Source organism: Narcine bancroftii, chromosome 4, assembly GCF_036971445.1.
Source record: "Narcine bancroftii isolate sNarBan1 chromosome 4, sNarBan1.hap1, whole genome shotgun sequence".
Classification (NCBI taxonomy): Eukaryota; Metazoa; Chordata; class Chondrichthyes; order Torpediniformes; family Narcinidae; genus Narcine; species Narcine bancroftii.
In genome coordinates, this window is record NC_091472.1 from 4852166 (window position 1) to 4867707 (window position 15542).

Here is a 15542-nt window from a genome sequence, read left to right on the forward strand (position 1 = left end):
TCACCACAGAAGTGGCTGTGGGATTAGCAAGGAAAGTCGTCCTTTGGCCTACCGAGATGGTGCCAACCATCAAGTAGCCGCAGGGCCCGATTAAGGCCAACTGATGCCCTAAGCGCAGACCAACGATGGTTCCCCCTCGATCCTTTCATTGTCTGACTGACAAGACATTAAGACTCAATCAATGGTGAATGTTAAATAATAGCTTAAAAATTCAGCTCTCTTTCAGGCAAGACCCCACAACTATATTGAATATAACCTGCGTAATGAGCCCAGAGGACCCCAAAACCCAGAAGCAATAGATATTCACCAAGACAAATGGTTACTTAAACAAAAGTTGCTTTTAATTATCTTTAAACATGAAAACAGGATCAAACTTTATCTTATTGCTATTAACTAACCCCCTTCTAATTCTAAGTGCACGAGTATGTAATGTTTAGAAAAGTTCTTTAATTCACAGTCCAATCTCACTTCTCATTCCTCCAAGTTCACTGGTTGCAGGCAATTCTTAGACTGTGCACAAAATTTAACATTTATAAATTTCACCAGACATTGATGCTTGAAAGGTAAATGGTTACCACTTAGAAAGGTTCTTGACGGTTTTCAGAGAGAGATTTGTTGTTCGCTGGACACAAACTGATTCCTTCTAATCAGCCACATCATTGTCTTGCCAAAGAAACTTGCCCCTCCGGGTTCTCTAGATGATAACCTCTTTCTTTTAGGTCACCAGAGTTCCTCTTTGTTTCCCTTAATTCAAGTGAAACATTTGACAACCAATCCTCTCCTCTTGCATGAACCACAAGGACTTTGACCAGGCTGAGCTAAGCACTCATAACCTGTCTTCCAAATGGTGTTTTCCACAAGCTTGCCAGCTTGTCCTGTTCCAGTCCCAACTGCTGCTACTGACTGTAAAACTTCAGAACTGAATTCTCTCTCTCTATCTCAGAGAAAAGCCTGTTTGTCTTTCTCCCTTCTTGTAAAACCACATGACCCCCTTAGAACAGCAAGCATCCCCCAGACAGAATGTGGCTTCAAACCTAATCCACCGAGTTCTTTCATCGGTTACTTTCCAAAACAACCATCCATTAGTGAAGTCCCTTTGGCACTTTTCAAAGTTTTTGCAAAGGCTCTCAGAGCCGGCTTGAGATCTGTTCTGAAATGTTTGTATGTGACCTACACTAAAAAGCCTGCTCCAATTTATCTCCCAAAACATATCTATATACAATATAAAACACAATATATTCTGTCACACCTGTTTTAAAACTTTATTTATTTAACACTAAATACCAGTAAGCAACATAAGCAAATTATTTACTTCTAACTCGAGCAATAGGAAAAAATGCAAATTTTCAACACTTTTTTTACTATGGGGGCCACCATTTTGTGGGGCCCTAGTTCAGCTGGGGAAAAAAACTCTGTGGTTCCCCCATTCCTTCAGTTCCCTAAGCATGTGCTTATTTTTCTTAATGGTTAACCTGGGCCTGAGTAGCCGTTTGCAGGAATCCAATGTGGATTCCATTTCATAATTTCTCAGTGATTTCTCTGGTTCTGCGTCTCCCACAGTTATGTTGATCGGTGAGGGACGGAAGGACTGAAAGAAATGACAGCAGGAACAGGGCCTCGAGCCATGAGACATTGCAGCCTGTTCTAAAATGTAGGCTCTTTCCCCTGGAGGGTGAGTGAGGCGCAAACTAGAGGTCATGAGTTAAAGGTGAAAGGGGAAAAGTTTAGGGGGGATGTGAGGGGAAGGTCTTCACACAGAGAGTGGTGGGAGGTGGAAGGAGCTGCCAGCTAAGGTGGTGAATGTGGGCTCAATTTTCACATATATGAAGAATTTGGATGGGTGCATGGATGGGACGGGTATAAAGGGCTCTGGACTGTGCGCAAGTCAGTGGGACTGGGCAGAAAAATAGTTCAGCACAGGCTACAAGGGATGAAGGCACCTCTCTCTGCAGTAATTTTCTACAGTTTAACAATTCTATGGCAAAAGCAAGAGGAAAAAGAAACAATACTTCCTGTTGGGAATAGTGTAAAAATACCCAGTCTAAATGAATAGTGTGGACAGATCTTGGATGGCCTTGAAGTAGTCGTGAATGATCCTGACATAATAATGTTGCCCGTGCCCCATTCTAACTGATCTCTCTTGAGAAATGTAGTCTGTCCTGTTTTGTTTGCTGGTCTTACCCATGACTTGCTGGATAACACTCAAAAATGAACCTTTTCACTCAGCAAATGTGATGATGAACTTGAGCTGGTGTTGTGGTGCAGGCTGTGTGGGGAGTTTCAAGAGCCTGGAAGCCATTGGAAAGAAACCACTCTGAAGCCTGGTGGTGTCTGACCAGGATTTGGGACCTTCTGCCTGAACGTTGCAGCTGGATGTGGGCTGCCTGCTTTGGATGTGGGCTGCCTCCTTTGGATGTGGGCTGCCTCATGTGGGTGTCTTCAACCATTAGTGATGTTGGTGCCCGTGGTAGACCTGGCTAGGTTGTCCGACCTTTCAGCCCAATGATTTGCTGGGCATTCGAGTTTCCAAAGCTGGCTGCCATATCGCCTAACATTCAGTAGTTAATCATGGTCGAAACAGGTTGGATGTTAATTGTAAAAGAATGCTTGACTTGGCAGCAGGAAGTACAAATAAAAGTTGAGCCCAGAAAGGTGTTACATAGTTTTCATGTTTCATGCTGGCATTCCTTTTAAGGGGAATAGAATCTAAGAGCAGGGATGTGATGTTGAGACTTTATAAGGCCCTGGTGAGGCCTCACGTGGAGATTGTAAGCAGTTTTGGGCTCCTCATTTAAGAAAGGAGTTGCTGACATTGGAGAGGGTTCAGAGGAGGTTGACAAGGATGATTCTGGGAATGAAAGGGTAATCCTTTGAGGGGCGTTTGACAGGTCTTGCCCTGGACTCGTTGGAATTTAGGAGAATGAGGGGGAGACGTCATTGAAATATTTTGAATGTTGAAAGGCGTGGACAGAGTAGATGTAGAAAAGTTATTTCCAATGGTGGGAAAATATAGGGCTTCAGGATTGAAGGGCATCTGCTTAGAACACAAATTCTTCAGCCAGTGGGAATTTGTTGCCACAGGCGGTTGTGGAGGTCGGGTCATTGGGTGTATTTAAGGCAGAGATTGATAGGTTCTTGATTAGCCAGGGCATCGAAGGTTATGGGGAGAAGGCCGGGCAATAGGGCTGAGTAGGAGAATGGATCGGCTCATGACGGAATGGCAGGGCAGACTCGATGGGCTGAGCAGTTTATTTCGACTCCATGTCTTATAGTAAATGCGAGTGTTTAAAAAAAAACAATTCAGAACCTCCTCCATCTCTTTCGAGGAAGCAAGACTTCCACACAAACATTGAAAACCAAAAATGCGGCCGGTGCCTAGGAAGATCTCACAAACCACAAGTTATCCAAAGCAAAAAACAACTGCAGATGCTGAAAATCTGAAATAAAAAAAGAATAAAAATACAAGAAACTTGGCAGCATCTCTGGAGAAAGTTGATGCTTCACGTCGAAAACTTTGTTAGATCTTAATTTTGACTGACATTGTTTGGGGTTGAAGGTTAAATATTTCCAACAATCATATGCAATTTCTTTCTAGTGAGGCCAGGATGAGTCGAAGATTTACGACTGATTTCTTCCATTGGATCAGGATGTAATCCCAATTTATTTTTCATGGTAAATATGAATTTTAATTTTTATTTACCAATGTTTTAACTTTTTCCTTGCAGTTGAAATTTGGGCCTCATACCACGAATGTGAAGCTGACTGAATTGTTTCCAAACACTGAGTATGCCCTGACAATTCATTCCCTCTATGGAGACGATTCCAGTGACCCACGAACTGTGCAAGAAGTTACCGGTAAGTCCTTTTGCATCAGCTTGCGGAATTATTCACTGTCGTAGTTGGTTGTAAAATGTGCTGAGCAAAGGTTTCAAACCGGAAGTTTGAATATTGTGAACGAGCAGGTGGATCGCAATGGAAAAAAAAACCCACCTGAGATATAAACAAGAAGATTCTGGAAGCACTCATCAGGGCAAACAACGTCTGTGAATTGAGGATAAGTGCTAAGTTTTCACAACTGAACGACGTTCCCTAAACCCCACTTCCTTCTGCAGCAAGTGTGTCTGTTTGAATTCCATCCTATCCCTTTTCAAAGAGGCAGCTCCTTCATTTAGTTGAGGTTTCAGGGGAGGAATTGGACTTTGTAACATCTGCTGATAAGTTCAGGAGTTCAGAAAGGAGCAGTTTAAGGGATTGAGAGAAACTGGCAGGTGAGGTAATCCACCCGGGAGTCCAGAGAAAATGTATCACCGGCGAGGAATGACGAGAAAATGGGGACTTGGTGTCGCAGCATACAAATCTCTAGGCCTGTGTAAATAGTAGCCAAAGGCTTATGGGAAATCAGGCTTTTGTTCTGCTGGCCTTTATAAATCATAGCATAGAATATAGGAGCTGGGAGGTGATGTTGAGACTGTTTAAGGCATTGGTGAGGCCAAGTTTGGAATATTGTGTGCAGTTCTAGTCTCCAAATTATAGGAAGGATATCAATAAGGTAGAGAGGGTGCAGAGAAGATTTACTAAAATGTTGCCTGGATTGCAGTATCTTGAATATGGAGAAAGATTGAGTAGACTGGGACTTTATTCATTGGAGCGTAGAAGGTTGAGGGGGGATTTGGTAGAGGTATTTAAAATTATGAAGGGAATAGATAGAGTAGATGTGAATAGGCCCTTTCTCTTGAAGGTAGGGGAGATTGGAACAAGGGGTCATAAGTTAAGGGTTAGGGGGCAAAACTTTAGGAATACTATAAGTGGATGCTTCTTCACTTAGAGCGGAATGACCTTTCAGAAGAGGCGGTTGCGGCAGGGTGAATTCTGTCGTTTAAGAGGAGGTACATGGATGTGAGGGGATTGGAGGGTTATGGGCAGGGAGTGGGTAGGTGGAACTAGTGGAGCTTCACAGAAATCGGTGCAGACTAGAAGGGGCGAGATGGCCTGTTTCAGTACTATAAATTGTTATATGGTTATAAAATGAAGATGCCATCAGATTTTCTTACAATAATAAAAACACGATGCTGTAGAAACTCAACAGGTCAAACAACGTAAGCAAAGATAAAGATACATAACCAGCATTTCAGCCTTCATCAAATTGTGAGCAAAATGTAGGTCTTCAATAACATACATCCCCAATGAGCACTGATAAGATTTCAATAGATGTAATACAAATTTTCTATAATGATTCAATATCTGACATTTATTGCATGTTGCTGGGAATAAGAGAGGCTCTTTTAGATAAAATTAAAAAAAAGCCTGGGAACAGGACCTACAGCTTTTAATATCTGAAGAAACTTGGAATGCAATTTTCAAATTACCTCTTCTTTATGTGCCTGCCACTCTCTCCTACAATTTAAAGTGGTCCATAGGGCTCACATGTCCAAAGTCAAGCTATCTCATTTTTATGCGGGTTGAGATAAATGCAACAATGCTTCATTAATTCATATGTTTTGGACATGCCAGAGCCTTGAGAAATGCTGGAAGGAAACACTGCAAACTTTTTCTGTATTTTGTAAAGTTAATTTTAAGCCTTTAACTGCCTTGTTTGGTATTGTTGGAAAGAGTGGCATAACTCTAATGGCATCTGATTTGCATGTAGTAGCTTTTACTTCTCTCAGGGCTAAGGCGGGCAGTGTTGCTCAGATGGAGGGACATTACCCCACCTCATCACGCTCTCTGGCCACGTGATGTCATGTCATGTTTAAACTTAGAGAAGATTAGTCGCTCGATTTCAGATTTGAATTTAAATGTTCAAACATAGTCGGGACCCTTTTAATGAATTATTTTCAGAATCTCTGTTTTGATATGAATGCAAAAGGGTTGACTAATAAGGTAATTTATCACGTTGATAAGGAATTCTTTTTATTCTCCTTGCCAAACGGGATCATTTTTGGCAGTGGGTTTAGACCTTTTTTTTAAGATCATAATATAATAAAATATTACTGTAATATAATTTGTTTAATTGAGAATGCGGGGTATGATCTCACTGTTATGTATTTTTTTTAACTTTTAACGTATTTTTCAATGTGGAACTTCATTTTTAATTTCAATTAAAATATTAAAAAAGAATAAAATGGTGGTGGGAGAGAGGGGTAGAGAGGGGTAGAGGGGTAGGGGGAGGAGCACATGGCCATAGCCAGGAGTTAATAGGTGGTAAGGGAGGGGGGGGAACATTAGAAAAGGGGAGGGCTGGGGGATGGCTCTGTGAATGGGGAGGGAAGGAGGTGGAGGAAAGAAGACAGAGGGTTGGGGAAGAGAGAGAGAACAAGGCTTGGTCTAGCAGAAACCAGAGACGTTGATGTAAATGCCATCCAGTTGGAGAGGCCCCAGGCAGAAGATTAATGGAGTATCTGTTGCAAATTCTGCCACGTTGGGAAAGTTCAATCATTTTGGATTTATTTATTACCTTATCAGAATAAAATATCATTTCCACATGCGAAGGAAAGCAAAGTCCCGCAAAGAAAAAAAAATTTGGAAAGAGAATGATAATGGAAACTATCTTCGTAAATGAATGGATGTCATCCAAGCTTTTTCCTGATATCAAATTAATCTTGCTTCTGTATCAGCCCTTAACATCTGGTTTATTGTGTTCTTGGAAAGGATTTATCCTTTCTAAAATGATCCAATGGGTCATCTTGATGAGAATTATTTCACTTATTTTATGGAGATTTTGCTGATTTCCTGCTGTTTAATTCCTCCCTCCCCACACACAGCACCCATGAGAGGACCCAGGAACATTCGGTTCTCGGATGTTACTCACAGCGGTCTGAGGACCCACTGGGATCCAGCACCAGGCCAGGTTCTGAAGTACAAGGTTCGATATGCTGAAGTGGGTGACGAGATCACAAAGGAGGTGAGATGGCTTTTCCATGGCGAACCCAGACGCAGAAAGCTCACCTTTATTAACAGGTCATCAAAATATGTTTAAAGCAGTGGTTCTCAATCTTTCCCACTCACACACTGCCTTAAGTAATCCCTTACTAACCACAGGGCTGAGTGGAAAAATGGATGAGTTCATGAATAAATGGCGGGGCGTTGACGATTGATGCATATTCAAAAACTAAAATAAAATCATCCATTCATAGAAATGTAGAATGTTACAGAGCAGAAAACAGGCCATTCGACCCTTCCGGTGTGAGCTGACCAATAAAACTAGCTGGTCCCACTGACCTGCTCTCATTCCATAACCCTCCAGACCTCTCCTATCCATGGATTTATCCAATTTAATTTTTAAAACTCAAGATTGAATCTGCATTCGCTACATCAGGTGGCAGCTCATTCCACACTCCCACCACTCTCTGAGTGAAGAACTTTCCCCTAATGTTCCCCTTACACTTCTCCCCTTTCAGCCTAAAGCTCTGACCTCTCGTATTTATCTCCTCCAATCTAACATCTACTCACATCTACTCTGTCTTTACCCCTAATAACCTTATAAATCTCTATCAAGTCTCCCCTCATCCTTCATCGTTCCAAGGAATATAGTCCGAACTTGTTTAACTTTCCTGGTAACTCAACTCTTGAAGACCCAGCAACATCGTAAATCTTCTCTGCGCTCTTTCAATCTTATTGATATCTTTCCTGCTGTTGGGTGACCAGAACTGCTCACAATATTCTAAGTGTGGCCTCACCAATGACTTGAATTTCTTCAACGTAACATCCCAACTTCTACACTCAATACTTTATAAAGGCTAAGATTTTCTTTACACTTTCAGGGAACAATGTACCTGTATTCCCAGATCTCTTTGCTCCTCCACACTCCTCAGTGCCCGACCATTACTGTGTACATCCTACCCTGATTTGCTCTTCCAAGGTGCAACACCTCACACTTACATGCATTCAGTACCATTACTGATCCAATTCAACAAAAGAAGGACTTGCTTTGCCACTTGGAGCATTACATATTACCAGCCCACATGTCTGTGCTGTACCTGGTGTTCAATTTGAACTAAATCTGAACTGAAACCCATTTCAATTCCTCACCCCATTCCCTCACTGACATGTCTGTCCATTGTCTCATGCACTGCCGGACTGAGACCACTTGCATATTGGAGGAACAACATCTCATCTTGCATCTGGCCCCCCTTCTTTGGTTTCATTAACACCCCTTCCTTCCTCCTAACTCTCTGTCTCCTTTCCACCAGCTCCCCTGATGAATTCTCACCTTTCCTCTCCTGTCCTCCTATCCAATGAGGTCCTTTTGGCTGGTCGGTCTACGCTCCTCCCCCTGCTCCTCCTTCACTCCCGCCTCGGCCTTTTTATTCAGCTCTTGCCAGGTTTTGTTCTCATACTTGAAGATGGGCTCAGGCCAGAAACCTTGGTTTGTACAGTGAAATCCCTGGTATCCAGCACCATGGGGGATTGGTAGATGCCGGATAAGTGAATTTTCCGGTGGTTTGAGATTGCACATTGCGTGAGCCAATTTTAATGTTCCGTATTTTTAACCTATTTATTTTCTGCGATTTTTTTTGCCTCTTGCTTGAATCCTGGATAACTGGGGTTTTACTGTATGTCTAATGGACGCTGCTCGACATGTTGAATCCCTCCAACATTTCTGCGTTTTTACTAACAACAGAGCATCTGCAGATTGTCAAGTTGCGCTGAACTAAAACTCTGTTGTTTGTCTTTCTCACTTCTTTGAAGGCACAGTCAGTGGGGACATATCATCTTCTAAAGGATATTATGGACTGCCTGGGTTTTGATGTCAATCCATAGGTTTCTCAATCACAGCAGCAAGATCAGTTTTATGAACCTTGCTTCGATGTACAAATCGCACATTCCTGAGGGTGAAGCCTGACCCTCTGGAGAATTTGAATTTGGATTTGTTAAAATCAGTCCAGAAGTCCCTTTTATATTGAATCTCTCCCAACCATAGACCAAGAGCTGGGAAATGGAAGATATCCGATGAGCTAGCATGGATAGAGTGAGCTGAATGATCTTAACCTTGGTTATAAAATGTAGAATGCTATAGCATAGTACAGGCCCTTCAGCCCTCGAGGTTGTGTTGACCCATATATTCCTTAAAAGTAAATACTAAATCCTCCCTACCCCATAACCCTCCATTCTTCTTCCATCCATGTGCCTGTCCAAGAGCCTCTTCAATGCCCCTAATGTTCCAACCTCCACCATCATCCCCGGCACCCACAACTCTCTGTGTGAAAAATACCCCTGACGTCTCCCCTAAACTTCACTTTGTACAGATGTCCTCTGATGTTTGCGATTCCTGCCCTGGGAAACAGGCGTTAGCTGTCCACCCTATCAATGCATCTCATAATCTTGTAGACCTCTATTAAGTCTCCTCTCATCCTTCTATGCTCTAAAGCTTTATTATTCATGAAATGGTTCTGAGATACATGAAAAATATAACCAAAATACTATCGATATTCCACCACGGTGCAAGGAAACGGTGTTGTTGACTGAATAATGAGCAATAATGGGTTGGGTAACCTCTCTTTTCTATTGTTTAGCAGAAGTTTACTTCTATATTAAAGCAAACAATTCTTTCTCTAACCTGACAGGTGGAAGTTCCCGGCAGCGCAACCTCTGTGCCCCTGACGGGGCTCACGTCCCAAACGGAATATGATGTTTCGGTATCTGCAGAGTACGATGAAGGGATCTCATCTCCCCTGACTGGACGAGAGAGCACCTGTAAGTGAGGCGTTCAGTTGTGCGTTGAGTGTTTTATGTTATGTGTCTCCTACTTCATAACTTTGGACTGGCGGGAATACTGGAGAAGCTGGCGAGGGAATGGGACGAAATGTCATGTTCTCCTGTTGCCCCTTTTGGAACAAAGGACCTGCTCCATTCCACCATCTTGTGGAAGGACACTGAAGACTGTACTTGGGAAATAGTCTAACGGCTGGCCCCCTGACCTGCTCTGCCACCTAGCACTCATCCACTTTGACGACCTGGGCCCCCAATCCAGTCTATCATCTCGCTGGCTTCCATCACTGGTGGACAGCAAGGTTAGCGTGACGCGACGCACACCCAGCGCCAGCGACTCAAGTTCGAATCCGGCGGCGTCTACACGGAGCTTGAATATTCTCCCCGTGTCTGCGAAGGTTTTCTCCGGGTGCTCTGGTTTCCTACCACCCTCCGAAATATACGAGGTTGTAGATAGGTTGGGCATCATTTGGCGGCACGGGCAGGGATGCACTGCTGCAGGAGCTCGCAGGAGCGTTGCTCTGGCACCTCAGGAGGCACCTCATGGGGCAGCTCTGGCATCACCTTGTTGCCGTTTTAGGTGAGCTCCTGCACCTAAAAAATTTGCTGTGAACTGGAATTCACTGTCCGTTGTTCTGATGGCCGGCTCCCCTCTTTGCTCCATCCCCACCTACCCTGGTTTTCCCACCTTACCTCAGATTCCCCTGAGGCCATTGATTGTAAGCTATTAAAAGCATACTCCTCACTTGTCTCTGAGGGCAATCAATTGTGTTACAATTTTAATAGCTTAACTTTGAAGCAGGATGGAAGCCTTGTTGAAGCTAGGCATGCTCCAGATCGACCCTCTTAAGCTATTAAAAGACTGTTTGTACTCCTCTCATCAGTCGCATTACACACTGCACCCCTGGACACGGGTTTCAGTGGCCAGAATTGACTTCTAACTTTCAATGTTGAAGGGTGCCTGCTGAGAACAGAAACATGTAGGAATTTCTTCAGACAAAGAGCGGTAAATCTGTGGAATTTGTTGCCACAGGCGGTTGCAGAGATCAAGTCATTGGGTGTATTTAAGGCAGAGATTGATAGGTTCTTGATTAGCCTTGGGCATCAAAGGTTATGGGGTAGTGGGGCTGAGTGGGAAATGGAACAGGTCATGATTAAATGGTGGGGCAGACTCGATGGGCTGAATGGCCGATTCCTGTTCCTATGCTTTATGGTTTTATACCTGAGGTAGCAGCGAGTAAGCACAAAACTGAAAGACTGTACAACAGGCCTTATTTTTGTAAAAGTCTGAACACCAGTTCATGCTTTGGTGGTCCCGTGTGACTTGCTCAGGAGGCACCGGCTCAGTTCTATATTTGGGTCAGCTGATTGACAGCCGGCTGGGTAGAGTCAGCCCCCTAGGGGGTCTATTCGGATCAGTTGATTGACAGCCGGCCAGGTGGTGTCACCCCCTTAGGTGGTCTTCCTGCAGGTACAGAGATCACCCTCTGCAGTCGGCTGGTGGTCGTATCGCCACAATACCTTGCTGTAAATAAAATATAAGCTTATGGATGAATGGTTTGGAAGAGATTATGGTGCCAAGAGTGAAAAACTCCTGTTTTTCTGATAGAATTTACATAGAGCACACAACATAAAACTGAACATGCTGGAACATGACGATAATTAAACTCAATCTCTTCCACTTGGACATGATCCCTATCCCTCCGTTCCCTGCAAGATCATTTGTCCATTGAAAAACACTGCTTTCATCTCTGCCTCCTCCGCTTTCGAGGCACCCTCCATTCTGTTTCAAAACTACTTGCTCTACAACTCCCCCCCCACCCTACTGTAAGTGCATGGCCTCTACTACGTGAAGCAACACTCTATTGTCAATCGGCAGGGGTCCTCTACTGCACCCAATGCTCCTGCTGTGAGAATCAAGCTGCACACTGGGAGATTGTTTCGTTGAGCACCTTTTGCTCTGTCCGCTGCACTAGCAGGGAGCTCCCGATGGCCTCCCGTTTCAATCCACCCTTCCCCCATTCCCATGCCAACATGCCTGTCCATGGTCTCATGCACTGCCAGACTGGAGGGTCGACAACTTACATTCTGTCTGGTATACCTTCCAACCAAATGGCAGTGACATTGACCTCCAGTTCCCATTAGCTCCTCTCTTTCCCTCCCCTTCTCCTCCCTATCTCTTTCCCTTTTCCTCTGTCTCCTTTTCCCCAGCTCTGCATTCACAGAGACACTCCTTCCCCAGTCAATCCTCACCTCTCCTCCTCTCCACGTCCAATTATCTGTTGTCTGTTGGCCTGTGCGCCTCTCCCTGCCTTTTCTTTCTTCCCTAGCCTTTTAATTCAGGCACCTGCTCATACCTTGAAGAAGGACTCATGCCCGCAAGGTCGGTTATATACCTCCTATGGACACTACGTGACCTCATGAGTTTCTCCAGCATTTCTGTGCTTTTCCTCTTGTGCGTGTCCTTTGTACCCCAGGAAAAAGACTCTGGCTACCCGCTCAATGCCCCTTACAAATTTCTGTTGGGTCTCCCCTTCAGCCACTGAAACTCCAGAGAAAACAGCCCAATTTGGAGACTAGGATTGTTTTTTTCAAAGTAATGGTCGCAGAGTTTTGGTGAAGGTGTCATGGACCAAGAAACAGAAACCAATTGTTGTACAGGATCTTCTGTGTCCATTTCAAGAACGAGTATCAGGCAAAAATGTCCGCACAGTAGACAAACAGTTATTATACCCTTCAATCTCCACCTAAAAATACACTCAATAATTTGGCCTCCACAGCCACCCGTGGTGGCAAATTCCTAAGGTTCGCCATTCTCTGGCTAAAGAAATTCCTCCACATCTTTGTTTTAGATGGGAATCTTGAAATTGTGCCCTCTTGTCTTTGACCGCCTACCATGGGAAACAACTTTGCCACATCTTCTCTGTCCAGGCCTTTCAACATTCAAAATGCTGCTCTCCTGAACTCCATCGAGTACAGTGAAAGAGTGGTCAAATGTTCCTCATGTGCTAAATCCTTCATTCCAGGAATCACTCTTGTGAATCTTCTCTGAATCCTCTCCAATGCTAGCACATCCTTTCTTAAATATGGAGCCCAAAACCCCGTCCTCCAAGTGATGCCTCATCAGTGCCTTATAAAGCTCCACAATCATATCCTTGCTCTTACACTCTATTCCTCTGGCATTCACCTTCTTCACCACCAACTCAACCTGGAGATTAACCTTCAGGGTATAATTCATGAGGACTTGCAAATCCCTTTGTGCCTACAAATTTTGAATTTTCTCCCAATCCAAATATTAGTCTGCCCTTTAATTCCATCTTCTAAAATGCACCACCATATTTTCCAACTTTGTATTTCATTTACCACTCCTTGCTCATTCCAGTAATGTATCTAAGTATTGGACCGTCTCAAAAACATCAAGATTGATCAGTTCCCAGGGCCGGATGCGATATTCCCCAGGTTACTGTGAGAAGTGAGAGAAGAGATAGCTGGGGCAGTATCTTTGAAACCTCTTTGGCCGCAGGGAGGTGCCAGAGGTTTGGAGAATGGCAAATGTAGTCCCCTTGTTTAAAAAGGTAACTGGGAGAATCCTGGGGATTATAGACCAGTGACTCTTACGTCAGTGGTGTGTAAACTACTGGAGAGAATTCTTAAGGACAGGATCTATGAGGATTTGAAGTCCAGTCTTCTCAAGGATAGTCAGCAGGGCTTTGTGAAGGGAAGGTTGTGCCTCATGAGTCTAATTGAGCTTTTTGAGGAGGTAACAATATAAATTGATGAGGGTCGGGTGGTAGATGTGGTCTACATGGATTTTAGCAAGGCTTTTGACGAATTCTCCCATTTGAGACACGTCCAGAGTGTCATGAGACATGGGATCAGTGGATAAAAAAAATTGGCTTGTAGGAAGAAAGCAGAGAGTAGTAGTGGAAGGAAAGTTATCTGCCTCGAGGTCAGTGACTAGTGGAATCTGCTCTGGGACCTCTGCTCTTTGTTATTTTTATAAATGAACTGGATGAAGAGGCGGATGGATGAGTCAGTAAATTTGTAGACGATACGAAGGTTTGAGGAGCTGTGGATGGAGCCGAAGGTTGTCGAAGGTGACAACCAGTGAGTGAGCACATTTTCTTTGATGCAGAGTTGGATAGAAAATTGGCAAATGGAGTTTAATCTGGATAAGTGTGAGGTGATGCATTTTGTAAAGGATAAACCAGAAGGCTGAGTCCAGGGTTAATGGTCTATTACCTAAGAGTGTGGAGGAACAGAGGGACCTTGGGTTCAAATCCATAAATCCTTCAAGGTCGCTGCACAGAGGGGGCATGGCAAGATGGCGTAGAGTCTAGACATGTAATCTCGACCTCTCTGGCCAGACTTTTAAGTACCGGTCTTTAACCCTTTGTTTTCAAGTTTAAACTTTTAAAATTTTAGTCTAAAGTATTAAGGAACTGTTATGGCCATTAATGGTAAAAAGATTAAACCTTAAGTGCAGAAGAAATTACATTTTCGGAGTGTTGAAGATTTAGGGCCTAAACAGCTTGCTACTGTCTCAGGTTTAATTTCTTCAGTGCCTAAACCACAAAGATTGCCTGTGGGAGCTACAAAAATAATGTCTACTACTCAGCAAGGGAAGGACATCACTGGAATTACCCGTTCTCAGGAGGAAGGTGCATGTGCCCACAAATAGAGGCAAATAGACTACTTGGAGAGTCAAAGCAGAAGGAATAATGTGAAAATCGTTGGTTTGCCAGAAGGTATAGAACGACAAGATCCTCTTCGTCTCTTTAAAGACTGGATCCCACAAGTATTGGGGCAAGAATTTTTCTCCAGAGGCTTGGTATTGGAAAGAGCTCATAGAGCTTTAAGAAGAACACCTTTACCTGGTCAACCACCGAGACCCGTGATAATTCAATGTTTGAATTATTTGGACAGAGAAGCAATACTTCGTTTAGCGGTGCAAAATGCGAGACAACGACAAGCTCCGTTAATGATTCAGAATAGTAGAGTTTTTTTTAATCCAGATTTGAGTCAAGAGGTTATTCAGCGTTGGCATCGATTTAATCCGGTTAAAGAAGTTTTAAAGTTTTAAAGAAGTCTACTTTTCGCTATCCGGCAGTATTGAAGATGTTCTGTGGAGACTTTTAATCTTGGTTTTTTGAGAATGATTGTGAAGCAATGATTTTTGCTGACTCATTGCCAGATGTAAGAGGTCAAAGACATAGTCCACCATTGTCTCCTCAAGAAAAATCTGGTTGCTCTGGAAATGGAAGAAATGGCACAAATCGGAGAAATGGGAATGGAAAAAGTCCAACTTCTCTTGAAATGGGGTCTTTGAGTTTGGAATCTCTTGGATGAATAGAAGAACTTTCTTATTCTTACTTTATTTTTATGTCATTATGATATTTTGATGTTACTCTTTGTTCAACTGGGGAGGGAGAGATTTGCTCTATGTTCTATTAGTCATCAGCCACACCCAAGTTTTGTTTAGGGATTACTACCTTTTGGTAGTTTTTTTTTGGTGGGGTTTCTCTTTTTCTTTTTTTTCCTTTTTTCTTTCTTTTTTTGATTAATTTTTCTTTATTTTTTTATTTTCATTTTATTTAGTCTTTAATTTGTGGGTTTTTTTCTCCTATTGGAGGGCCTATTTACATTGATTTGAGTTTTTATATAATGATATTATTAGTTCTTAGTTATATTAGTAGATATGTCAAAGTTGAGGTTTGCTACTTTTAATGTTCGAGGTTTAAATAGTCTGATTAAGCGTAAGCGAGTCTTGGCGTATATTAAGAAAATGAAAATTGATGTTGCTTTTTTACAAGAAACACATCTGAATGTCAAAG

At 43.0% G+C, this 15542-nt stretch overlaps 1 protein-coding gene across 2 annotated transcripts in view; it reads left to right on the plus strand.

The window, feature by feature from the left end:
* col12a1a (collagen, type XII, alpha 1a) overlaps positions 1 to 15542 on the plus strand; it is a 363032-nt gene that overhangs the window by 151183 nt on the left and 196307 nt on the right. For both annotated transcript variants that reach the window (XM_069930690.1, XM_069930692.1), the window contains exons 24-26: positions 3726 to 3855; positions 6762 to 6901; positions 9564 to 9693. In XM_069930690.1, coding sequence (XP_069786791.1) covers positions 3726 to 3855; positions 6762 to 6901; positions 9564 to 9693 — 400 coding nt within the window. The remainder of the gene's footprint in view (positions 1 to 3725; positions 3856 to 6761; positions 6902 to 9563; positions 9694 to 15542) is intronic.